The 26,014-nt window shown below is 33.9% G+C and overlaps 2 protein-coding genes and 1 long non-coding RNA gene across 17 annotated transcripts in view; 1 reads left to right on the forward strand and 2 right to left on the reverse strand.

The window, feature by feature from the left end:
* Nucleotides 1-26,014, reverse strand: part of LOC126759164 (frizzled-3) — a 485,412-nt gene that overhangs the window by 239,579 nt on the left and 219,819 nt on the right. The window contains exon 3 of one of the 2 annotated variants that reach the window (XR_007666974.1): nt 9,750-10,091. The gene's annotated coding sequence lies outside the window, so the exon portion shown is untranslated. Of the gene's footprint in view, nt 1-9,578; nt 10,092-26,014 lie in introns of those variants that run through there. The other variant, XR_007666972.1, reaches the window with a different exon arrangement.
* LOC126759202 (uncharacterized) overlaps nt 1-26,014 on the forward strand; it is a 152,013-nt gene that overhangs the window by 75,658 nt on the left and 50,341 nt on the right. Inside the window, exon 2 of the long non-coding RNA XR_007666977.1 lies at nt 19,339-19,363. This is a non-coding gene — a long non-coding RNA (uncharacterized LOC126759202). The remainder of the gene's footprint in view (nt 1-19,338; nt 19,364-26,014) is intronic.
* LOC126759143 (MAP kinase-activating death domain protein) overlaps nt 127-26,014 on the reverse strand; it is a 105,518-nt gene continuing 79,630 nt past the window's right edge. For 7 of the 14 annotated variants that reach the window (XM_050473794.1, XM_050473799.1, XM_050473796.1 and 4 more), the window contains 3 exons: nt 16,193-16,265; nt 11,841-11,887; nt 127-1,874 (listed from right to left, as the gene is read on the reverse strand). In XM_050473794.1, the coding sequence (XP_050329751.1) occupies nt 702-1,874; nt 11,841-11,887; nt 16,193-16,265 (1,293 nt within the window). In that variant the 3' untranslated portion in view covers nt 127-701. Of the gene's footprint in view, nt 1,875-5,216; nt 6,967-11,840; nt 11,888-16,192; nt 16,266-26,014 lie in introns of those variants that run through there. The other 7 variants (XM_050473793.1, XM_050473788.1, XM_050473787.1 and 4 more) reach the window with 1 other exon arrangement.

A 26,014-nucleotide genomic window follows, 5' to 3' on the forward strand; every position in this document is an offset into this window, starting at 1 on the left:
ACTTATATATGTTTGCACCTCTGAGCGGTCGCTGCTTAGAACGCTGCCATTCAAAAACTATCCAAGATACGACCTTGCCGATTTCACAGAATATTTTTGAATATATAAGCTATTGAAAAAACAAAAAAAGTGTCACACTGGTATAGCCCCTTAAAGATAAACTAGTAGATATATTTCCAAGAGTTTGTCGATTGCCTAGAATCTACGCCTTGCTATAAGTTTTTCTTTTATTTGGAAAGGTTTATATATAGTTTAAAAATAGCTAAAAACGACTTTTTTCAAAACCACACTATATAAGCGCCTATATAGCGATATTTCTGTAAATTTCTGCATCTAGTCAGACACCCTTTATAATGTACTAGTCGAATAATTGGTGTAAAAATTTGAAAAATTTGAAAACTTTTTGAACTTTTAACTTAATTCGAAACTTGTCTCTCGTAATTCACGAAAAAACCATTAGCTAGTGATATTTTCCTGCAGGGTAGCTGCATCGATTTGTGTATGCCAATAATAAAGCTCATCTATGTAGCGGAAAAGTTTAGCAGCCAGCGCTTGCTGGCGTTAGTTACCCGTTCTGTGTCACTTTTTCAGAGCCATGGAATACAAATGGTGCGGCAGACCTCACGTGGCTGCGGTTCAACGCCCGCATGACCACCACCGCCACCGCTGCTGCCGCTAAAACGAAAGAAGGAGCTCCTTCGTCAGTGTTTGTTGGCGCCGCTGGCACCTGGCGATTGTTGCTGCTCACCATGTTGTGGCTGGTAAGAAGTATGCTGCGGTTGCTGTTGCTGGGACATGCCCATGTTCACACTGCCATATGAGGGTCGTTGACCGCCCATAGCGCCCACTGAACCCGTTGGGGTTGCACCTGCCGCACCCGTACACGCAACCGAGGAGGCGCGCGACAACGAGGTGCGCCGCTTGGGTATTACGAAGGGCGGCGGTGCCTGCGGTGTGTACTGTGGTGGCGTGGAACTTGCTGAAATTTGGCGTACAAAGTTACGTGCGCCCGTTAAAGCGTTGCTAGCGGCTGAGGACGTTGCCGCCGCCGCTGCGGAGGAATGTACTTGCAAGGAACCAGCGCGTGCCATGGCGCCGCTGCGTGGCGGTATGGCGGGCGGCGGTCCAGCAGGTAAGCCGCGCGTTTTGCCAATTGGCGGTGAGGAGTGCTGACTCTCGGTGGAGGTTTGTGAGGGTACGCGCGGCGGCAATTGCGGTAAGGGGCCAGTTGTGCTGCCACTGCTGCTGGTGCGGCTAACTGGGCTGTGGCTGGGCACATGCTGAGTTGCTGGCGTTGTTTGGTGTTGTTGTGCATATTGATGTGCATGTTGTTGTAATGGAGAAACGGGTGACACTTGTGGATAGTTCGATTGTGGGTGATGTTGCTGTTGCATTGTGCTGCCTGTCGCGCTTGCTGTTTGCATGGGCGCAGCGGTGATTGTGGCTGGCGAGGCGTATGCGGCATGCGGCAGCTTCGCCTGTGGCTGCACCGTGGCCGTTGTCACCGTCGGCTTTTGCATTGGCATCGTGTGACGTATGGTGATTGTAGCATTCTTACCAGTGCCCTGTTGTGGTGGCAGATGTGTTGTTGCCAATGATGGCGACTTGTTGCTGGGCGTTGTTGTTGCCACTGCTGTTTGCTTGGCCATCGAGGCGCGTGGACTTGTAGCGCCGCTGCTGCTCGGATGCGGTTGCTGTTGCTGCTGTTGATGTTGTTGTTGTTGTAATTGCTTTTGCTGTTGTGCGTGCTGTTGTTTCTGCTGTGCGTGTATGTCCTGTATTTGAGGCGTGATAACAACGGGATTCTTCTTCTGCTCCTGCCCGGCGGCGACATAAGAGAAAACGCACAAGACCGCATAGCAAATCTGGTCCGCCTTGGAGAAGTGAGAAAATTGAAAACATTTTTAGTAACGGTACGTGGTACTTATTAAATGCATGTGTTTATTTTGAACAAACTAAGGTCATTTGCATTTCTGTTTGGAAATAAGAAAATTCTGTTTTTGTAATGAAGGTTTAGCTAGAGCCGAAAAAAATGAAGTGCTTGGACATTGTTTCTTATTTTAGAATTTTGTATTTCTTATTCTTTATTTTTTCTTTTATCTTAGTTTAAATTGTACAGTTTGAGTTATCTTAATTATAAATGGAGTTTAAAACATAAGCTTAATTATATTATTTACTTTTCTTCAAAACGGACTTTTTCGTGGATATGCTCCACAACTCTTAAAGTCATATATAAAGTCTCAAAGTTCTTGTCTTAAAAACTCTCAAACAGAAGAAACTCAGTGGAAACATAATTTGTTAATATTTTCTTTGAGCGCTTATGGCGCTAGTGGGAGATACAGAAAATTATGATCTTTGTGAGTGTGTAATTTACTCTCATATCTTCATATCTTCGCCTTTATTAAGTACTTAAGTCTCTGAGTGGTTCATGTATATTATTGGCACATGTCTCTTATATTTTGACTTATATTTCAGCATGTGAGTAAAATTAAAAAAAGGAGAAGAAGTAGTGAGTTACAAAAAATACACAATTTCTCTTACCCTTGAATTATACTTTACTAATATATGGTCCGTATATTTTGACAGAGTGGACAAGATATGCAATATTTTAAAAGAAATATTTGGCAAGCCGATGAACACAAAAATGCTCTAAACGCTTCTATACTTGAATCAAATAATTCTGCTTTAGGGGGTATTCTAGTCTAGAATTTTGAAAAAAAAAATCGATTTTTTTTTTGCATATTCATCCTCTTAAAAATATCATCCCCAAACATAAAATTCTATTGATTCAGATATACATAACTAGGCAAACGGAAGATATTAATCTTTAATCGCGTTTTTCTCGAAACTGCTATTTTCAACATTTCTGACATGATTTCTCAAGTTCTAATGAACCGATTAACTTGAAATTCGGTGTGGACCTTCTTTATATATCACTCTATGGTTGAAATAATTTTAAAAAAATTTTTACTATTTTATTCTTTCAAAAAACGTGTAAAAATTCACATAATCGAAGCGGTTTCGCTGAATATCAAATCATAGTAAGCACGTACTGAGTAAAAATTATTTTCGTGTCAGGAAACTTATTTTGGCCTCTGCTGACATTTTTAAAATTGTTTATAAGATTTCAGAAGTAAATTTTTGTGAAACCACTAGATTCTACTTCTGTTCTCAACTTTACTCGTCTTTCACAGTAGTTTTGTAACAACCGACTTTAAAATGACACATCAGCGAATATGCTGATAGTACCGTTATATTTTCTGTCTGCGGTATGACAGACTACTATCATAAGGTAAGTCGCAAAAGAAACTTAAAAAAATATTTGTTCTATTAATTTAGCAAGTATTAAAAATTAGCCTAAAGATATTAAAATCTGTGAGAAAAAAAATTTCAGTAAAATCTGGGTTAATATCATACTGAATCAATTTTACCAAAATTATTATCTTTTAAAGCAACTTCAAGAAAGTTTTTTATCTCCAGGTTGGAAGGTATGCAATTTTATTTTATTTCTCTATTTATGGAACATATATACGTATACATACATATGTACAAATGTATATTTGACTATGTATGTATTTATGACACTTATATAAGGAATTTGAATATATTTAGGGGGTATTCTAGTCTAGAAATTCGAAAAAATCGAACATTTTTTTCATAATTCGATAGTTTTGATATTCAAAAATATCTCCCTAAAAGGATTTTTCAAAACTCAAATTATTTAGTTATAGCCGTTTTAGTGACGTGGCAACTAGACCGATTGAGCGAATATCGTATAATGTAAAACTTTAAACGCGTTTTTCTCAAAACTCCTTTTTTTGATATCTCAAGTTCTAATCAGTCGATTTATTTGAAATTTGGCATGAATATTCTTTAAATATATCTCTATCACTAGAAGCAACAAAAATTTGAAATTTACAATATTTTAAAAAAAAATTGACAAAATTGAAAAATTAGTGCAAAAATCGACCTTTTTTTTGAGTAGCCGCCATTTTATGAAAACATTTTTTTTTTTAGTTTTGCTGCTTCATGACATAGCGACATTCGTACTCATTAAGAATCTGTCATTGTTTTATTTTTCAGATGACGACAAGGGTAGAAATCATGGCGATGAGGACACGGCCTCTTTTTTCCCCCCTTTTCTTCAAGGACGCATAACTCGATGAATTTTTTTTTTTTTTTTTTGAAATTTATTTTGTGTACTCTTCTAAGTTTAATAAGCAAATGATAAAAAAAACGGATAATGAAAATATCTATGTAGTGCTACTTTCGAGCCTCTAGACTAGAATACCCCCTTATATATATTACCAGAAGGAGGAACTCGCAAAAATACATATAAAATCATGAAAAAGTCGTCAACAGACGATTATATTACTTATATTTCGACACTATAAGTAATATAATGAAAAAAGAAGAGGAAGAACAATAAAAACTGATGTAGATGGATGACAACTTTTAGAGAGTCAAAATCATTGGTAAGGACCAAAACTGGGCTATGCGTGGATCACGAGACTACCAGACTAACCTAACCTAATGTAAGTGTCAGCAAAGTGAACTTTCTCTGAAAGAGACTAAAAAGAGGAAACAAGAACTGTAATCTGAAAGGAAGAGACTACTGAACTAGACTACTGAGACTGAAAGATACTAAAAAGAACTGTAATCTGTATCTATCAGATATGAAAATAAAAACTTAAGAGCAATATCTTTAGGGACGTCGAAAAATGCCAATTTCACATTAAAACAGCAGTGTTGCCGGACTTTCAAAACTAATGTCAAAATCAATATTAAAATTGAATATTATAACAACAACATAAAGTTAAATATCATAACATCGTAATATTGTATATCGAAAATATTGCTTCATGGTTCATTTCGGTTCGGCTATAACTGCGTAAGCGGTGTTTACGCCAAAAAAATAAGAAAAATATTGAATTGCGCATCAGAAAGGCGCTACTATAGTATAATATATTAACAAAATTACTATTTTTTATAAAAATTTATATTTTTTATTACTTTTATAATTTATGGAATAAAACAAAATTTATGCTCAGCGTTAAATTAGTTCTGAATCAAAATCCCTGATATATACTTTCAAAATTTCCACAGTAGAAATGCAAATGAAGCTCTCGAAAATTATATTTACAAACATATGTACCCAAATGTACAAAGATGCGTGTGCACAAACACATATGTACAAATTTATATAAGAAAACACATTTTTAGCTTTCTTGTGTTTTAGAAACAATTTTGAATAGCATTTATTTAATAATAACACAAGAGTAATATAAAAGCTATACACACGGCAAGCAGACTACTTAATTATATATAATATTTTTCACACTTTTTGAGTGCTATTAATTCACTTTTCCACTTTATTTTAAATAATTTTTAAAAATATTTTTTTATTTTTATTATTTTTAAAAAGACCTTTTTTGTGATTGTTTTATATTTATGCTTGGCATTAAAAGCAGCAACGCTTAATATACATGTAATATTGAGATAATTAAGATTTTGTTTTCAGTGTGTGGATTGTATAATTGTAAATAAAATAAACTCGGCACAAAATGAGGCAGCATTTTTCATTTTTACATAATTGTTTTTAATAAGTATATATTGATGTACGTGCTATTTCAAGAATTGACGTAAGATGTAGACTGCAAATATCTTAAACTAGTTGCCTTTCAGATATATCACAGTGCGAAAATTTTTTTAAGTTTAATTCCTACTAATTCCTGACGAAGAACGGCTTTGCTTTTAGTATTCGTCTTGCTGCGTAGTTTCCAAATGTTTAATAGCTTCCACAGACTCGGCAGCTTGAAGTCGTTTATTTGATTTTGCATGATTAATAGTTTTTCGTTTGCTCGGGCGCTTTTGCTTATTCAGGGACTTTCGCCTTGCTTTCATCTGCTCGGGAGCTTTCGCCTGCTGGGGAGCTTTCGCCTGCTCGGGAGCTTTCGCCTGCTCGGGAGCTTTCGCATTTTCAGGAGCTTTCTTCTGCTCAGGAGCTTTCTCCTGCTTGGAAGCTTTCACTTGCTCGGGTGCTTTCGCTTGTCCGTTAGCTTTCGTCTGCTCAGCAGATTTCACCAACTCGGTAGCATTCACCTGTTCAGTAACTTTCGCTTGCTGCGTTGCTTTCACTGACCCAGCTGCTTTCTCCTCTTCAAGAACTTCTGATTGCTCAGTAATTTTCGCCTGCAAAGTGACTTCCTTCTGCTCAGTAGCTTTCTCTTGCTCAATGGCTTTCGACTGCTCAGTTGCTTCTGTTTGCTCGTCAACTTCCATTGGCTTAGCACCTTTCGTCGATTTAATGGTTTTCTCCTGCGCAGTAGCTGTGGTTAACTTAATTTCTTTCACCTCCTCAATAGCTTTTGCCAGTTCAGTAACTGCCACCTGCTCCGTAATTTGCACGCGCTCAACTGTTTTTGTTTGTTCATCGACTTCTATCGGTTTAATAGCTATCTTATCGTTTTCTTTTAGTTGGTTAGCTCCAGTCAACTTAGAAGCTTCGACTGGTTCAGTATCTTTATTTAGCTTAATAGCTTCCACCTGCTCTGTAACTTCCACCAGCTCAGTAACCTCGACGTGCTCTGTAACTATAACCTGCACTTTCGTTGTCGCCTGCTTAGCAGCGTTCACCTGCTCAGTAACTTTGACGTGCTCAGTAGCTTTCACCTGCTCAGTAGCTTTTGTTTGCTCATTAGTTTCAACCGACGTGGCAGCTTCAACCGTTTTTGTAGCTTCCATCTGCTCAGCGGCTGTAGTCAGCTCGACAGTTTTTACCTGCTCAGCAATCTCGGCCAGCTCAATTACTTCCAACTGCGGATCATCTACCACTTCAACCGCCTCAGTACCTATCAGGGGCTCTTCAAATAATACTACTGCGCCGGTTTGCAATTTTTGGAGATGCAATTCGTAAGCGATCGAGAGTATACGTGTGAAATAAATGAGTATGTGCTCAACTGGCACCTTTTATTCCAGGTTGTTGTTGTTTTTTTTATGACGATGTTCATAGGAATTTTTTGTTGTTCGTTGAAAATGTGAAGATATGTAAGTTTGTGTAGCGAAATTTAATGCAACATTTTCAAAGAGCGCAATGAGTTACATATGTACAAGCACATGCAGAAAACACACACACACACGATTATAATAACGGTTATGTTTTGATTGTGATGTGATTATGTACGAATATAGTTAATTGGTGTTGTTGGTTGTGGTTGTGATGGTGGTGGTGGTGGTGGCAGTAGTGTGAGTATGCATATAAATATATGAAAGAAAGATACACAATAAATAATAAAAGGTGAAAAATAAAATATATTAATTTTTAATATTTCTAAATTACATACATATAAACTGTCTTCGAAATGTAATCTTAAAAGCAATTTTTTATACAAAAAAATATAGATAACCTGTTATAAATAAGTTAGTAGTTAGCTTATTAACTGATTCGAAGACTTTTTCTAATTTCTCATGCCATTCCATTCGTTTTATTTGTAAGCAGAAATATACTAAAATTTCCTTGAAGGTGTTTAACACACTGTTGATTATTCATCATGAAAATAAAAGTAACCAGGGTGCTTTCGCAAGGAAGTGATTAATCGAAAATGTGAGGATACTCTAAGAGCGAAATTTTTCATTATACATTCATCGGCTTAATGCTGTTTGGGCTTCAGGTGAAGTTGGTTGCGGTTATTGAACATACTTGAAATACTACTGTGCCCAAAACATAAGGTGACATTTGAATTTAAACTGCGCGCGTCGAAGGATTTGGAGAATTTTTTTTTTAGGTTGGTAGTACTGTCAGTCACATTTATGTCAAATTTCATGTCAAAATATTCATTAGTGTTTGAGATACGTGTCGTTTTGTGAGCTGCTAAAAGTGAGTTTTTCGTTTTTTGCGATGTCGAAATTTGTTGAGCAAAGAATTTGCATTAAATTTTGTTTACGGAATCAATTTTCTGCTGCGGATACGTTGAGGATGGTGCAGAAAGCCTTTGGTGATGAGGCTATGTCTAAAAAAAATGTTTAAAAGTGGTATAGTGAGTTCCAAGCCGGCCGTGAACGTGTCGAAGACGAAGAGCGTCCAGGGCGACCATCAACCTCAACCGACGAAGCTCACGTTCAACAAATCAAAGATTTGGTGTTGAAAAACCGTCGATTAACAATTAGAGACCTTGCTGATGAAGTTGGCATATCGAAAGGCTCAGCCAATACCATTTTGAAGGATGTTTTGGGCCTCAAGCGCGTCAAATCTCGACTGGTACCGCAAACATTGAATTTTTTGGAAAAAAGCGTCGCGTTGAAGTATGTGAAACGATGCTTTCCGACTACCAGGGTGTCATGAAACGCATTATAATTGGCGATGAGACTTGGATCTATGCTTACGACCCCGAAACAACCGATCAATCGAGCGAATATCGTGCCAAAAGAGAGCCGAGACCAAAAAAATCGCGCCAAAGTCGCTCAAAAATCAAGGTCATGTTGACTGTTTTCTTCGATTATCGTGTGTTGTGCATTATGAATTCCTTCCAACCGGTCAAACAGTCAACAAGGAATATTATTTGAACGTTATGCGTCGTTTGCGTAACGCTATCCGCCTAAAAAGGCCGGAATTGTGGAGAGACAATTCTTGGTTTTTACACCACGACAATGCACCATCCCATACTGCCCTCGTAATTCGTGATCATTTCGCCAAAAACTCAACCCATATCGTTCCGCAACCACCGTATTCACCTGATCTGGCGCCGTGCAACTTCTGGCTGTTCACCAAGCTCAAAAGACCGCTCCGGGGACACCGTTTTTATACAATAGAGGAGATTCAAGCCGCAGCGAAGACGGAACTGAAGGCCATCCCGGAAAGTGACTACAACCAGTGTTTCGAAGATTGGAAAATCCGTTGGCATAAGATTACTTTGAAGGGGATGAAATTGATTTGGAAGAATAAATAAAGAATTTTCAAAATAAATACAATGTCACCTTTTTGGGCACAGTAGTATATTCAGCAAGTCAACTAACTGTAATTGCGAGAGTGTCCTACCATAGATTTCCGTTAAGGTGCTATGAGTTTGTTAAGCCCCAATTAAAAAAAAAATCTAAAATTCGTGTGTACGTATTATCGTTCAGCCATTTTTTTTATTTGGCGTTTGGAATGTACGAGTTGATAATTTTCGTTTTTGATAAAAAAAAAACGTTAATGTTGTCGGGTTCAAAATAGTATATTTGATTTAATTCACTTCCAAAATGTCGAAACACATCTCTAACTCGATTTTTTGGATAGCTTTAAATGTCATCTATGCTTATAAACGACAGCCTTTTAAATTTCTTTATATCTTTCGAAATGGCAAAAAGTCGCAAGGAGTCATGCCGTTACAGTGTTGTTTTTGACCAAGAATTCACCAACTACTTCTTTTTACTATTTCTTTCAACAAACCAAAATCTCCAAGCTCATAAAAGCACGTATTACATGACTTCAAGCGCCTGTATGTATATCATACATAATAAAAAATATTTTAGTAATTGAACTCTCCAAACCAGCTAAATTTTAATTATAATGGATTGTCAAAAAAGTCTTGCGGTATTTTTATTGATTTTTTTTTTTTTTTTATTGAAATTGAAATGAATTTTTGATGACTCATGCCCAGCTCTTGACCGATGCTACGGCTGCTACTATGCTGGTCTCTTTCGACCAATTCAGCGATTTTATCGCAATTTTCGACGACAGGCCTTCCGTAGCGTGGCGCATCTTCGACCACCTCTACACCAGAACGAAAACGTTGAAACCATCGTTGTGCGGTGGAAATGGAAACTGTATCGGGTCCATAAACTGCACAAATTTTATTGGCGGCTTGAGCTGCATTTTTGCCTTTATCGTAGTAGTACTGTAAAATATGCCGTATTTTCTCTTTATTTTGCTCCATGTTTGCGACGCTATAACTCACGAACGACTTAAAAGAAACGACAATCAATCAAACACGTGTTAGCGCGTGAAATGAGCTTTCCAAAAAGGTATAGCATGACCCGATGCGACGAATAAAACTAGAACTGCGCGCTTTCAGCGCCAACTAGCGAAAATACCGCAAGACTTTTTTGACAACCTAATATATCAACATAATAAAAAATATTTTAGTAATTGAACTCTCCAAACCAGCGAAATTTTAATTATACAATTCCCGTTATTTTTTGAACACATCTCGTATGCATATTAGTGAAATATGTCAAGTGCATATTATTGAGAACGATATTGGAGTTTCGAATAGTCGCGACTTTCTACGTACCTAGTACTTTTCCAGAGCCCATTTAAAATCGAACTGTTTACTTTTGCTTTTCAACCAGGTTTTTTTTTCAATCCGATAGTTATAGTTAAAATTGTTTTTTAAGTTTTCAATCCGGTATTAGAATTAGAAATTTTTAAATTATTTTTTTTTTAGATTTTCTGGTTTACAAAATAATTACATAGGTTATACAAATTTAATTGAAATGCTAATTCAATTATTTAGTATATTATTGGCAACCCCTTTAATGGTTAAGCACTATTAATTAAAGCTGAAAACCTGCTGAAAATTTGACAGTTGTCTATCACTCAGAAAGTCACAACTATCGAAACACCAATATTTCAAATATTTAGCGCGGAACCTAATACCATGTTCATACCGAAAATTTGAAAGGATTAGTTTACATTTAAGCTCTTCACTAATCAGCCCGTTCTCACTGCCGTTGGAAATAAGAAAAAACAGCTGTTTTTGCCATTCAAGAATTCACATCGCTTAATATTTATCAAAAGAAAAGATTGTCATATAGTATTTGAAATAAAAGCCGTCTTCTTTTAAATATTTTCCATATAATGGAAATAATGGACGCATTTTTTTCATTTGGGAAGACGATTTTCAGTTGAAATTCCATTCATTGCTTTAAAAAAAAATTGTTTGTTTACATTTTTTTCACTTTGTAGTATCTAAATCAGTTGTGATAATGTAATAGATTTCCAATAGCGTGGATCAGTTTCAAATCACTTCGATGAAGTAATTTTGAATTGTCATTTTTGTATGGCGAAATCTTGATAAAATTATAGGATTAGTAGGATAAACCACTCAACAGCCGAAATCGTGTGATTAAGTGTCGGTCTGAACATGGTATAACTCATACACACAATGCAACGCATAAGACCTTTGTGTGTAAGAAAGAAATGAACGTTCGCACGTACACGAGAGTTTTGGTTAGCATTGTCAATTTGATTTTAAGAAACTCATAGAAAATTTAACAGTAATCTTTGGTAGTGCTATTAGGTAGCTAACAGGTTATTTGGCCGATAGGTGGCTTGGAGGGATACTAATAATATTTGACCGTATTGTATTTAGAGTTTCGAGGATAGAATTTTTCACAAAAGTCATTGCTGGCATGACGAAACCTTTCCGAGTCAATCGCTACTATATACAAAACTATTATAAGCTTTAGCAACATGTTGTGAGCGTATAAAAACGGGTGGAAAAAACGGTTTGATAATTTAATTGAGTTAACGAAGTTATTTCAACACCAATTTTTTACACAGGTATAGGAATATATGTATGTTACAAGTTATTTTATGCTGAGCATTGATGATTACATTTACCCTACAAATTGCTATTACATTTATACTATATAATATAAGTACATATATGTGTAAGTATATGTATGGTGTACAAAAATAACTGGTAGAAATTGTATGACAAATGTTGAAAAAATGTATGAATTTACAGAGTTTTTATATTATACAAGTTATTGTCAAGTCCATAAATATTCTTAACTAAGCGGCTTTAAGTATTGTACAAACTAATGACAGAAACTAACTTTATAAATTTCATACTTACCAAAGTTGATTTATACTTTCGTTGAATAAGATGCCGTGTTTTAGGATCTGCAATGAAGAGTTAAAATTTCCATTTTAGTCTTTAAGGGATAACAGCATATTTGAATATATAGTATGTATATATTTTTGCAACTAAATTGATTCCAAACAAAATACAATAATATTTATAGCGTGGAAAAGTGTTTAAAGCGCTGTATTTCATTATAGCTTGAAGCTACGTCCTGCGTGCTAGGCGCAATTACACAAGCTTTTTTAAAGCCGGCTTGAAAAAGTTGACGAACGTATATAAAACTGACTCAGTTAGTCTATGAATGACTTTCAAATTTAAAAGTATTTTGTGATCAATATGGAATTAGCGATCTTTATATCACATTTTATAAAAATAGTGAAAATTAAAAGAAAACAAGTCAGGAAGGGCTAAACCACTCAATCGATCAAGTAGTTCACGAGATATGGTTTTTGGTCCATAAGTGGGCGAGGCCACGCAGCTTCCTTCTGCAATTTCTTCCGTAACATTTAGTGTTTCTGACGTTTTTTGTTAGTCGGTTAACGCACTTTTAGTGATTTTCAACATAACCTTTGTATGGGAGGTGGGCCAGGTTATTATCCGATTTCTTCCATTTTTGAACTGTATATGGAAATGCCTGAAGAAAACGACTCTATAGAATTTGGTTGACATAGCTGTAGTAGTTTCCGAGATATGTACAAAAAACTTAGTAGGGGCGGGGCCACGTCCTTTTTTCATAAAAATTACGTCCAAATATGCCCCTCCCTAATGCGATCCTTTGTGCCAAATTTCACTTTAATATCTTTATTTATGGCTTAGTTATGACACTTTATAGGTTTTCGGTTTCCGCCATTTTGTGGGCGTGGCAGTTGGCCGATTTTGCCCATCTTCGAACTTAACCTTCTTATGGAGCCAAGAAATACGTGTACCAAGTTTCATCATGATATCTCAATTTTTACTCAAGTTACAGCTTGCACGGACGGACGGACGGACAGACGGACGGACGGACAGTCAGACATCCGGATTTCAACTCTACTCGTCACCCTGATCACTTTGGTATATACATATATATCTGACTATTTTAGTTTTAGGACTTACAAATAACCGTTATGTGAACAAAACTATAATACTCTCCTTAGCAACTTTGTTGCGAGAGTATAAAAACATTATGCATTAAAACTTGTACGGAAATGCTTTATGTATTAAATGTATTTTTCTCACAAAATAATCTTCATAAAATGTAACGGGGCATAACTGTCGCAATCTCCGCTTAAGTTACGTCAAATTCTATGACAATTACCCGTCTGAAGAACAACAAAGCGACAAGGGCCGATGGTTTACCGGCCGAGCTATTCAAGTACGGCGACGAAGAGCTGACAAGGTGCATGCATCAGCTTATTTGCAAGATATGGTCGGATGACCATCCTCAAAAGGGGGAACAACACAATCTGCGACAATAACCGTGGGATAAGTCTCCTTAAAATCGCTTATAAGGTCTTATTTAGTGTAGTGTGTGAATTACTGAAGCCCACTGTCAACGAAGTGGTTGAACCTTGCCAGTGTTACTTTAGAGCTGGAAAATCTACCATCGACCAGAATGCGCCAAACCGTGGAAAATACCAGTGAAAGGAAAATCAACACACACCAACTCTTTGTCGATTTCAAAGCCGCTTTCGACAGCACGAAAAGGAACTGCCCCTATGTCTCTATGTCTGAACTTAGTTTCCCGCAAAAGCTAATACGGCTGTGTAAGATGACGTTGAGCAACACCAAAAGCTCCATCAGGACCGGGAAGCAGCTGGCTAGGTCATGTTGTCCGGATGAAAGATAACATTCCAGCACTTGATATCTTGAATTGACGATAAATGGCGAAAAGAAGAAACGACTGGCGCGCTGTTGCTAACCGATCCGCAACTTTTGTTAAAAATTTTTGCTAATTCTTTAGATAAAAAGTTTGATCTTTATACTCTTGCAACCAGTTGCTACAGAGTATAATAGTTTTGTTCACCTAACGGTTGTATATATCACCTAAAACTAATCCATATAGATGTAGGGATATATACATATACATATATATAAATGATCAGGATGACGAAAAAAGTTGATATCCAGGTGACTGTCTGTCTGTCCGTCCATGCAAGCTGTAACTTGAGTAAAAATTGAGATATCTTGATGAAACTTGGTATGCGGGCTTCTTAGTACAAATAAAACTACGAAATTACTAAAGCTACAACAAACGAAAGATGACCCCGCTTATTCCCCATATAACAGTACTGTTAAAAACTACTAAAAGCTCAATAAATCAATAGCTAATCACGACAGAGACATTAAATTTTATCTCCGGGATGGTATGAGAAGGTTTAAGGGCAGCCAGTGTGAAAATTAGACGAGGGGCGTGGCACCGCCCACTTTTTGATGAAATCACATACATATCTCGGGACCCGAAATACCGATTTCGATTAAACTTAAGTAGTGCATAACATTTCTAATATCACCTTTTCACAGTCTGAAAATGGGAAAAATCGGACCACGCCCACTTCGCACATAGCACAGTTTTAAACTCCGCTTGATTCTTTCACTTTCCAGTACACATGGGTTGAATCGGTGCAATACTTCCCTGTGCACCTATATATGCAATATAAATATTTTCGAACAGGTGATTTTACGCTGGATATATCGGCCAATATTTGAGTTATCTCAATGAAAATTTTGAATTTTTTACTCATAACAGTATATCTTTGTGCCTAAAATAGATACAATTGGGCGAAAACTTGACCTATCTCCCATATAACTATTACTATGATTTTCTTGTGAGATATCTTAACGAAATCCAGAGAACATTTTTTGTATGTGTTATGATAATAGTTAATAGATTAAATCGGGTCGATACTACCTCAACTCCCATATATCATGAGTGTAACCAACTTCAGACCGTTCGCTCAGCTGTCGCACTGGAATCAGCTGTTTATAAATTTGCTGAATGACAGTTCGGAGTATTGTTCACAAGTGTACAAAAGCGTTTTGCCAAAAGTGAACGCAAAAAAAGTGATCAGCGATGGAATTCAAACGTAATAGTGTGATTGCTTTATATTTAGCTGGAAAATCACAGCCAGCAATTGTTCGTGAGCTCAAACACCTTAATGTGAATAAAGTTTTTGTTTATCGCACCATCACTCGTTACAATGATACTGGTAGCATCGCAAAACGCCATGGAGGTGGTCATCAAAAGACTGCAACGTCACGTGAGATGGTTCGGAAAGTGAAGAAGCGACTTGAGCGAAATCCACGACGAAGTGCCAATCAAATGGCTAAAGAACTGAAAATATCCGACCGCAGCATCCGACGCATATTGAAAAATGAGCTCAAGGTCAAGCCTTACAAGTTCCAAAAGGCCCATGATCTCACACCGAAGCAGCAACAAGTAAGACTTGAGAGAGCGAAGCAGTTGCTTCGCTTGGCCGAAAGCGGTCAAATTCCGAACATTGTGTTTTCTGACGAAAAAATTTTTCCAATTGAGCAATTCGTAAACTCTCAAAACGATAGGGTTTACTTGACCGACCGTTCATACGAGAATCTAAGTCATCGGTTGGCCACCAGGAGGCAGCACCCGCCACAAATAATGGTTTGGGCCGCTGTCACCGCAGATGGGCGCTCTCCAATTGTTTTCATCGAGCCTGGCGTCAAAGTAAATGCGACATATTATCGGGAAAGTGTTCTGGAGGCTGCTTTGAAGCCGTGGGCAAACAAACATTTCGGTCGCAAACCATGGACGTTTCAACAAGACTCAGCACCGTCTCACAAAGCGCGAGTGAACCAAGAATGGCTGAAAAACAACGTTCCGAACTTCATTACGACCACACAATGGCTCTCGAATTCACCAGATGCGAATCCAATGGATTATTCTCTCTGGGCCATTTTGGAGAGCAAGGTCCGAAGTAAAAAATACACCAGTCTCGAGATGCTGAAGAAAGCCATTGTCCGTGAGTGGGCCAAAATACCGGCAAGTCACATTCGGGCAGCTTGCGATTCGTTTTTTGACCGTCTCAAGGCCATAGTTAAGGCAAAACGTGGTCATATCGAGCAAAAGTGAATTGGTCCTGAATTTATGATTATTTTCACACATTTTGTACTTTAAAATAAATAAAAATAATTTTCCAAACCGAATTTATGGTTTTCGCACGTTAGCTCCCTTTCGTAGACCAGGTCACATATATAAAATTGCTTAGATTCCGTTTCTCCTGCATTTCACTGGCGTTGATTCCTGCAAGTTGCAAGAGTATAAAATGTTCGGTTGCACCCGAACTTAGCTTGTTTGAAATCATTTGTTTTAAAGCAAAGATACTCACTGTACTCTTCCAGCACGAAAATGCCGCCCATCTGCGTGAAGCACTTTCGTATGTGATCCAGCCGCACGAAAAACTGCAATAACGGTAACAATATGTTTAAAACATTTTAAATTGTTTTCAATATACACAAAATAATAATACTAAATCAATTTATTAGCATTTTATTGCATTATTAATTATTTACTGTTGAAACAATTTGTTATGTGTGTGTGTAATTTTGTGGATTATTTTCGTTTGAGAACAGGACATGCAGTTTTTAGCTATTTATTAGAGTTGTTGCTACCAAAAAACAAAAACAAAATGTATTTCTTAAAATAAAAACAAAACAAAAATTTACTTTTATGCTGGCGAGCTATGCGCACAGAAGCTTTACAAAAATAAAACTAAGCTTTGCATACCAATTCACTGATAAGCGTTTCAACGCGCTGCTAATGCATTTACAAAAGCTTAAGCTAAGTACAGACTTAAGTAGCGACGCTACGACTATTAAACTAAAATGCGGTACATAGATATACATAAAAAGCCATGGCATAGACGGATAGCTAAATCAAAAGCAAAGCGAAAGCTAAATAAAAAGCGCAACTAAAGGAAAGCTTACAGAAATGAAAAAAAAAACAGATCAACAGGCCAATATTAACAACTCGAGAATTTTGTAAAATAATATTTTAGGGCACAAAATTATGTACTTGTAGGCGATCACGCACTAACGTAGCCATTTGCCGGCAGTTTGCGGTATTTTCGAAGCAAGTAGGCGCGCTTGTACTAATACCGTGCATGAGCAAAGCGTTTTGTTAATATATATGTACGAGTATGTATGTTTTTTAGCGTAGTGATATTTAAAAAGTCAAATTGATAGGAAGAAAAAAAAGTTGGCAAAAACATTAAAAAATTGACAGAAACGTAAACAAACAAAAATTAAAAACAAAAATATTAAAAAAAAATAATAATTTAGAAAAATTAAAAAAATATCTAAAAACGTTAAAAACGTAGAAAATTTATAAAAAAAAAATTAAGAAAAAATCTATGATTATTTCATACTCCAAATGTGTGTTATCACTTTAATTATATAGAACATAAACAAAACGCAAGCTAGGGTTTAAAGTTCCAAAAAAACTGTATATGATTATTTGTTGGATTTCATTGTTTTCCTTTTTTAGCATAGTACAGGTATAATTCAATTCTAATTAGCACTTGTGAGATGGTCTAAAATCAAAAATATACCAAGAAATTGTCTTAAGCTATTGGGTAAGCTATAACTGTATGCTTTGGTGGCGACTAAGGCTAACAACAAAAATTAAATTCAAATATAACAACAAACAGCTTAAGTCTTATAGTCATTTATGATAATAATAGTAGTGATCTGTGTTGTTGTTGTTGTTGTTGTGATTTATTTTATGTATTGCAACTGCTTCAAGGTGACAAAAATAAGCAGCCAGCGTAGCATACTAGGGGGCGTTGGAAGTGATTGAACGGTGAGTCTACAACGCAGTGAGTGTGTAAATTGTTTCAGATATATATGTAGTATGCTTACACTAAGCGACAATTGAAAGCTGCTTTAATATGTAATAATTAATTTGCGGCAGTGTAGCGAGAGTTCTTTTTTAAATTCGAAGCTTAAATTTAAAGAAAATTAAAAACTTTTATAAAGAAATATATTTAAGTGATTTCGCGGTATTTTTTAAACTTGAAGCTCAAATTTAAAAACTTTCATAAAATAATACTTTAAAGTGTTTTCGCGGTATTTGTTTAATTATTTTATTAACTATAAAACTGTTTAAATAAATAAGTTGTCTTTATATTAACTTTAAATTGATAAAATAAGTTTGCTTGTGCTTTCATGTTGTTTTTATCGAAGCTGCCGTATTAAAGGGGTATTCTGGTCTAGGATTTTGAAAAAAAAAAACGATTTGTTTTTTACATATTTTGAAAGTTTAGACTTTCGAAAATATGACCTTGGAAGAATTTTTCATAATTCGACTTATTTTCGGAGATACAACCGATTTTGTGACGTGGCGTCAGTGTTCACTAGAATTGTCTCCTAAACTCGAAACTACTTTTTTTGAGGTGGTTGACATGATATCTCAAGTTCTACTGAACCGATTCCTTTGAAATTTGGTATATATCTTCTTTATACAACGCTCTATCGTGTCTGCCATGGATTTCCAAAAATTTTGATTTGAAGTATTTTAAAAAAAATGGAAAATGTCGAAAAAATCTTGTCAAAAAAATTTTTTTCCCAATTATGTTATTTCTTTTTTTGAAAATGGTCAACCCGATAACGACATCATTACTAATGAAGAATCTTCTTGTTTTTTGTGGCTTAGATCTCTACAATGGTTGAAATCACGTCAACCAGGACGCACCGGTTTTTTTGAAGCCCCCACTCCACCGGCCCGTATCTCGACGAATTTTGGTTTTTTTCTTGCAATTTTTTTTTATATTATTAAAATGTCAATAAAAAACATATAAAAAATGGATAGGAAAAATTTTTCATTTTTTTTATCTTAGTTTAAAATATGCCTAAAATTCATGCTTCTAGACCAAAATACCCCCTTAAGACATACGAAGATTTTTTTTCATCAAATTATAAAAAATGTCTTTATCTATTATATACAATATATGTATGTATAATTGCTTAAATTTTTTTCATGGAGATATGAAAATTTTCCTTTGCTATATTGTATATACATATATATTTTCATTTTTTATTGTAATAATAGGTTGTCAAAAAAGTCTTGCGGTATTTTTACTGAATTTTATTTATTTTTATTTTATTTTTTATTTTTATTTTATTTTTTATTTTTATTTTTTTTATTTATTTATTTTTTTCTACTATGCCGGTTTCTTTCGACCAATTCAGCGATTTTATCGCAATTTTCGACGACAGGCCTTCCGGAGCGTGGCGCATCTTCGACCACCTCTACACCAGAACAAAAACGTTGAAACCATCGTTGTGCGGTGGAAATGGAAACTGTATCGGATCCATAAACTGCACAAATTTTATTGGCGGCTTGAGATGCATTTTTGCCTTTATCGTAGTAGTACTGTAAAATATGCCGTATTTTCTCTTTATTTTGCTCCATGTTTGCGACGCTATAACTCACGAACGACTTAAAAGAAACGACAATCAATCAAACACGTGTTAGCGCATGAAATGAGCTTTCCAAAAAGGTATAGCATAACCCGATGCGACGAATAAAACTAGAACTATGCGCTTTCAGCGCCAACTAGCGAAAATACCGCAAGACTTTTTTGACAAACCATTATCTTGAAAATTATTATTATTTTTAAATATAAATAACAATAAACGATTATCAAACTCCTTTTTTTTTGTAATCTTTTTCGTTCTGTTTTTGTAGCTCTTAGAATTTAGCCATGTACGACAAATATTACAAATAAGTTTAACTTAAAACAAATGTTTAACGATATCACAACATCAAACACTTTTCATAAAAATTATATCCAACTCGTAGTAACAAATATTTTAATGTATGCTTAATTGCCGGATAAGTTTCAGTTTGCAACTTTGTCTAGTTTCAATTGTCGCCTAATGTTTGTATACGTTTAATTCCATCACGTTGTGAACGTAATGTTTGTGTTAGTTAGGAAGCGGATGCTATTGTTGAAGCTCAAGTGGTACAATTTGAGTAATACCATAGTTATTAACGTGATAGTAATTCAAAGAATGCTATAGAAAATAATATTACTATTAATTCAGTTTACGATTTTTTCGGCTTATGTATACATTTTTTTTTAACTTCTTAACTTGTTACTAATTAACTCGGCATGCGACAATAAGTCTGTTTCTAATGTGTTGGCCAATAATAACTTGTACAAATTATACATTCAACAATGCGAATTTGAAAATTTAATTATTTTGTAATAAACTAGGTGGTAATTTGAAAAAAAAAAATAACAAAATATGCTATTTATATAAGTGAAAATAGTAAACAGCTTTAGAATAGTAGAGTAGTTAGCATAATTTTTAGAGTGATAGAGCGTTCGTTTTCAGTAATGCAAAATATGTATATATGTATTGATTTAATAAATTTTCTATTTTTTTATATTTTCGTAAACGTACTTTTACTAATAACTTTTTGAACGTCTGAAATAATGTAACTTTTTAATTTCAACTACAAGCTACTTGGTTAAAAACTTTCTAAACAAACTAAATACACAAGCATACAACTGAAAAATCATAACATACATTTTTTATTTTTTATTTTTTTGTTTTGTTTTGGTAACTTTAATATTTTTGAAATTCCTTTGCAAAAACTCATACTCCAATAATAATTATGCACTACTAATCAACTTTAACTTTGTTTTAGTTTTGTAATGTTTTAATGTATTTTACAGCACATATTTGCAAGAAATTAAATGTATGTATATTAGGAGGATTAATGTGTACGTCTTTAGTGTAACAATTCTATTGAAATTATAAATAATAGAAACACAATTGCGCACATTTTTATAAATAATAATATTTTTCTTGATTGATTTGATTGATTTCTATCAGTAGCTTCATCACACATTTTACATTTTATTTGGAGTGTTAAGTTTATTGCTACAATTTCTATTTAAACACGATTACGAGCAATTGAATTGCAATTATTTAATTTTAATATTTGCTTTTCAACCGTCATACTCCGTGTTTACTTCCAATCAGCTGTTCACTCTAATGACATTTTAAGCTTATTATAGTTTGCAACTTGACTAAGTTCATTTACAGTAGTGGTTTAAACATACTAACTGCCATTGGGTCGCTTAGTAATTGTGCAATTGGTTTCAGAACTGCTTTTTGTTTGCACGTATCGTTTTGTTGCTGTTGAAAATGTCTCGATAAGTATTAAAGATACCACTCGTGGTTGCTTGGCAAGAGCTTTTATTCGTTCAACAAATATTCTAAATTTTAATGATTCTTCTTCTTTATTGGCGCGGTTATTGCCGATCTTAAATGACTACTATTTAGATAATTTTTTCGAAATTAATTCTGCACATCATGTGGATCTAGGGTTGTGGACCTTGAGGGCGTTGAAACGCAAAATTCGACAATTATTTTAATTTATTTCTAAATAGGCACATATCTTGAAAGTAAAATCCCTACAATTGAATCAGTTCATTTAACTATTTGTTAGTATTATGCATCCATAGAGAGGAAAATGTTCCTATATATAAGAAAAATAACAGTATGTGTCAATTATGCAAAATTATCTATCAAAAACAGTAATGTTTCAATACTACCCCTTCAAAGCAGCTCTTATTGACTTTGAAGCTTGATAATGAATCGAATTTAAGTTCTTATTATCAAACCGTGAGAATTTTAGTCGTAAATATGGAAACTGATCTCTTCTAAAAACGATCACTTCTTTCGATTAAAGACCATTTCTTACATTTCGATGGAAGCAATGCCCTTAAAATGTTAAATTATATTATATTCTTTTCCCTCAATATTTGAACTTAATAATAGTCTTTTAATCCATACAAATGTTGTAGAAATATTAGCAGTCTTCAATTCGCCAAGCAGCGGATCGAACAAACTACACTGGATGCTGAAACAAACGTGCAGTGCTTGTAGTGCAACCCTGCGTTAACATGTCTTCTGACGGTTGTTATGATTCTTTCTTAGTGCGAAATTCTTTTTTCGTGTTAAAAATCCCTTTAGTTCTGTTTTCTATAAATTACATTAATTGGTTTTAAGTAATAAATTTAAAAAAATACAAAAAAAAAGAAATTTGTTCATCTTAAAAGCATATTCAAAAACATATTAAACTATTTTTCTGCCGCATGTATTTAACAGTTACATATGTGATTACCAGTTGCATATGTTTTGCACATCATTCTTTGAAACGTATTCTTGCTGAACAAATAATTTTGACACTGAAATTAAACGCGAACTGAAATGAAAGCTTCACAATTTTATAACGCTTTTTAACTGATTCACTAGCGACCGAAAGGAAATTTAGTAAAATATAAATAGATTATCTGTCGAAAAATTAACAATATAAGAAGTACAATTAAAGATTATAATTCAAATATTTTAGTACATTAATCTACTGAGTCAAGTCTAGAACCGCCACTGCAAGCCAACTTAGTTGTGTTGCGAACCATAATTGCAATAGTGGAAAGCAAAATAGTAAACAAAGAAGTTAGTCAAACGAAAAAAAATTATTATCAATAAATTGACAAATAATTCGACAGAAATGCAGTGGTCTGAGCCGCAAAGTAGCATGATCTAAATCGCAATCAAGCTCGGTGAAAATAACTCATTAATGTGGCAAGTGATATTTTCAACTTGAAACAAAACGTAGGAGGCAAAAGTAGAAATTTCATAATAGTCTAAAGTTTTTTTTTTAATTAAAAAGTAGATAGTGGAGCACAGTTTTAGAACAGCTTAGCTAGTTAATAGTAATTTAAATTGTAGTGTATTTAATTTTTTTAAAACACTTTTATTTTAGCGATTTATAGATTTGAATTGAAACTTTTTTCAGCGCACTTAGCATAAAATAAAGGCTATACCAAAATTAACATAATTTAGTAAAGTGTTGACCACATTAAAACATAAAAAAAAAAAAAACACAGCTCACAGTTTGAGCTTAATAAAAATATTTCAAAAATATTGAAGGCTTGACGGCGCAGTTCGAAAATTTCATACTAAATATGGTCGAAACCGTATTTTAATTTCGTAAACTGTGAAGATTGATTGAAATAACGACAAATTTTAATCTTGCATTAATTTTGGAGCACCCTTTAATATACTTTGATTTTTAAGAAATGAGAATTCAATAATAAAAAGTTATGTACTCGTAAATAGCAGCAGCTGAGCAGTAAGGAATTTAAAGTGTTTTTAGAGTATAACGCTTTAGATTTTTGATGGCTTAACCGCTAGTGAATTGTAATTGTAATTAAATTACCTTTTCAATTTAAAAAAAAAAAAAAAAAAAAAAAAAAAACGCTTTAGATTTTTATTATTTTCTGATAATTTGCAGTAAATTTTTATAAATGCTTTTCGAGTTATTTTATAATGAGCGAGGGGTTCTCGGCGCTCTGAAACGCACCATAAGTATAAAACTGCAAATACAAACATTTTTTTTTGAGCTGGTGACCATTGTAGCTCGAAAGTAACTCCGTAGATTTCAATGAAATGCATACAGTTTTTTAGAAACTGTATGAACTTTATGAAGAACTAGTGCCTGTTCGAAGCATGGTTCTATTTCAAATCCTTATAAACAATTAACTGCTGGGGTTTTCCCGAAAATATGGAAATAAATTTCCTTTGCTGAGGCCACCTTTTTGTTAACTAAAAAAACGCTTCAAAACTACTTTTTATTGTCTAATTGTTTTTAAATAAATCTTCAAGGATTAGTCATGGTCACCACAAGCACTTGCGGTTGGCAGTGGATCAACACAAACAGCTATTACTTTTAAAATTATTATTTTCTTTAAAATTTCTGTCAAGTCAAGCCGAAACCTTCATTAAACGATGTAATATTTTTAATTTTATAAAATAAAATAATTAACTGTCAAAACATCAAACAATGTCGCTGGTTACAGCTAACGCCTTAACATACCAGAGTGGCGTTTTTGTTTTTGGGGAGGGAGGTGTTTTTCCTTCCAAGTTATTTTTAATTTTTTTCATAATTCGTAGATATTACCAAATTTGTATTAAAATCACTGATTTTGGCGAATCTACTAGAAAATAGTTTTGCTTTGGTAGAATGGAGCAGTCAGCGGAAAAAGTGTTTTGAATAAGGACTTTTAGAATATATCTCATTTATATACAGGGTGCGCCAAGTGTTTGTTTCATTATAGTATGCTTAACAATTAAATCATGTTGCTAAAGTATTTTCGTAATAATGTCGAGAAAATTTGGTAGTAATTTGGCAAAAATAAAAAATTAAATTAAAATTTTTTATATATATATTTTTTTTAATTGCTATGGCGCTTAAAATACACAATTAGAAGTGAAAACCCAAAAAATAGTGCAGTTGCGAAACTTTTAGCTACTTTCTAATTTTAAATGAATACTCATAATAATAAGAACATAACTTTTTGTCTATTTTGTATATATTTCTTTAGTATTTGCAGCATTTTGGTGTTTAGAGTTTACGCATTTCACGAAGAATTACGAAAGTGTTTGGAACAAATAAAGTTTTACGAAATACACAGCTTAACTTAACGCTTCTAATTTAACCATTACGAATTAGCGCTGAACTAGTAGTTCCGCCGCCGCGCTAAAATGTTTACTAAGTAACTATTTATATTAGAACAACAACTTAAAAATGCGTACATTACTAATTTTTGAAAATTGTTGTGAAGTACATATATTTAGCAAGCGTGTGGTCAGTGAGTGAGCGTGTTTCGAAGACAGTTAGGCTTCAACAACTTATGTACGAGTAGTCTAGTTTTGGTGACACTAAGTTGTAGGCTTTACCAAATGAAAAATTTAACTAAACAAATTCAAACAAATGGCTTATATGGTATTTAAATAGTTATATACGAGTAAATAAAGGCTACTTTTTCATTCGAAACGAAACTAAAAATTGTATTTTTGTACGAGTTATGTAGCTTGGTTTTTGTTTAATAGTCTTTTTTTTAATTATTTTAAATTAACTGCAGTTATACTTTTTTTTTTTTTTTTCGTATTCTAGAGAAATAAAATAATAACATTTTCAGTACCTCGAAATCCTTTTAGAATTGCAAGATTTGTTTGTTTGTTTTAGTTTTGAGCATTGAATGTTTCAGATAATTCACCAATCGAACGAATTCGAATACGAATACGTAGTAACGAGTTATCCAAAAGGAAGAGCGGCAGCGATCCGCAAGATATCAAAAAAAAATGAACAATGGTTATAAACAATAAAGAATTTAAGTAAACAATTAGTTTGCTTAGAGTTTCTTTTACTAATTTTCTATAAGTTTGTTTTTTAACTAATTAACTAACTGTTTTTCGAAATTTAAAAATATGGTTAGTGCTTGTTTGAAGAACCATAATAAACAAACAGTAGCGTAAAGTAAAAAATAATAATTTTTGAAAAAGCACGTTAAGTAAATAATAGTAAAAAGAAAACAAAACTATGGAAAAAATATACGAATGCGCAGATGAACATAATAATTAGTGAAATTTAAACCTAAGGCACCTAATTCATTGCCTTAGTAAAAAACACAGCATAAATGAATGCAAATTATATGAAAAAACTGTTGATTAATTCGAAAAGAAGCTGACGAAAAATATCGCATGTACACAAGGACCATCTCAAAAGTTACCAATTTAGAGCAAATTCACAATTGTAGTGAGTTCTTTTTATTTAAATATTGCAACAAACATACATATGCATACATATGTACCGTTATTTGAGCCATAAGCAATTTTGGCTACGAGCACTTAATGCAAAATATAAAACACCGATGATGCATAAGGCTGAAATCGAAAATAAGGGTTATCATATTTCTTTTAGAAAACAAATTTTAAAGAGTATTGAAATGTAATGGTTTAAAAAAAATTATTTGACTTGAAAAAAAATTTTTTTTGGATTGAAAAAAAATTGTTTTTATTTTTTTTATTCAAATTATTTACATGAGGATGCAGGGACTTAAATGAGTACTTAAAAAAGTTACAACTAAGCGACAAAGAAAAACTAGCTCAAGTGCATATTTGTAAATTTTGACTGATTTTATTTTTAATTTTTCTTAACAGCAGTTTTTCATAAATGATTTTAAACTTTTTACATATTATATTTAGTTAAAAAGTATGTTTTTCTTTAAAAAATTTAATTTTTTGAATTTTTTAAATTTTATTAAAAAGTGTATTATTCTTTTAATTTA

Source organism: Bactrocera neohumeralis, chromosome 5 (genome assembly GCF_024586455.1).
Source record: "Bactrocera neohumeralis isolate Rockhampton chromosome 5, APGP_CSIRO_Bneo_wtdbg2-racon-allhic-juicebox.fasta_v2, whole genome shotgun sequence".
In the NCBI taxonomy this organism is placed as follows: domain Eukaryota; kingdom Metazoa; phylum Arthropoda; class Insecta; order Diptera; family Tephritidae; genus Bactrocera; species Bactrocera neohumeralis.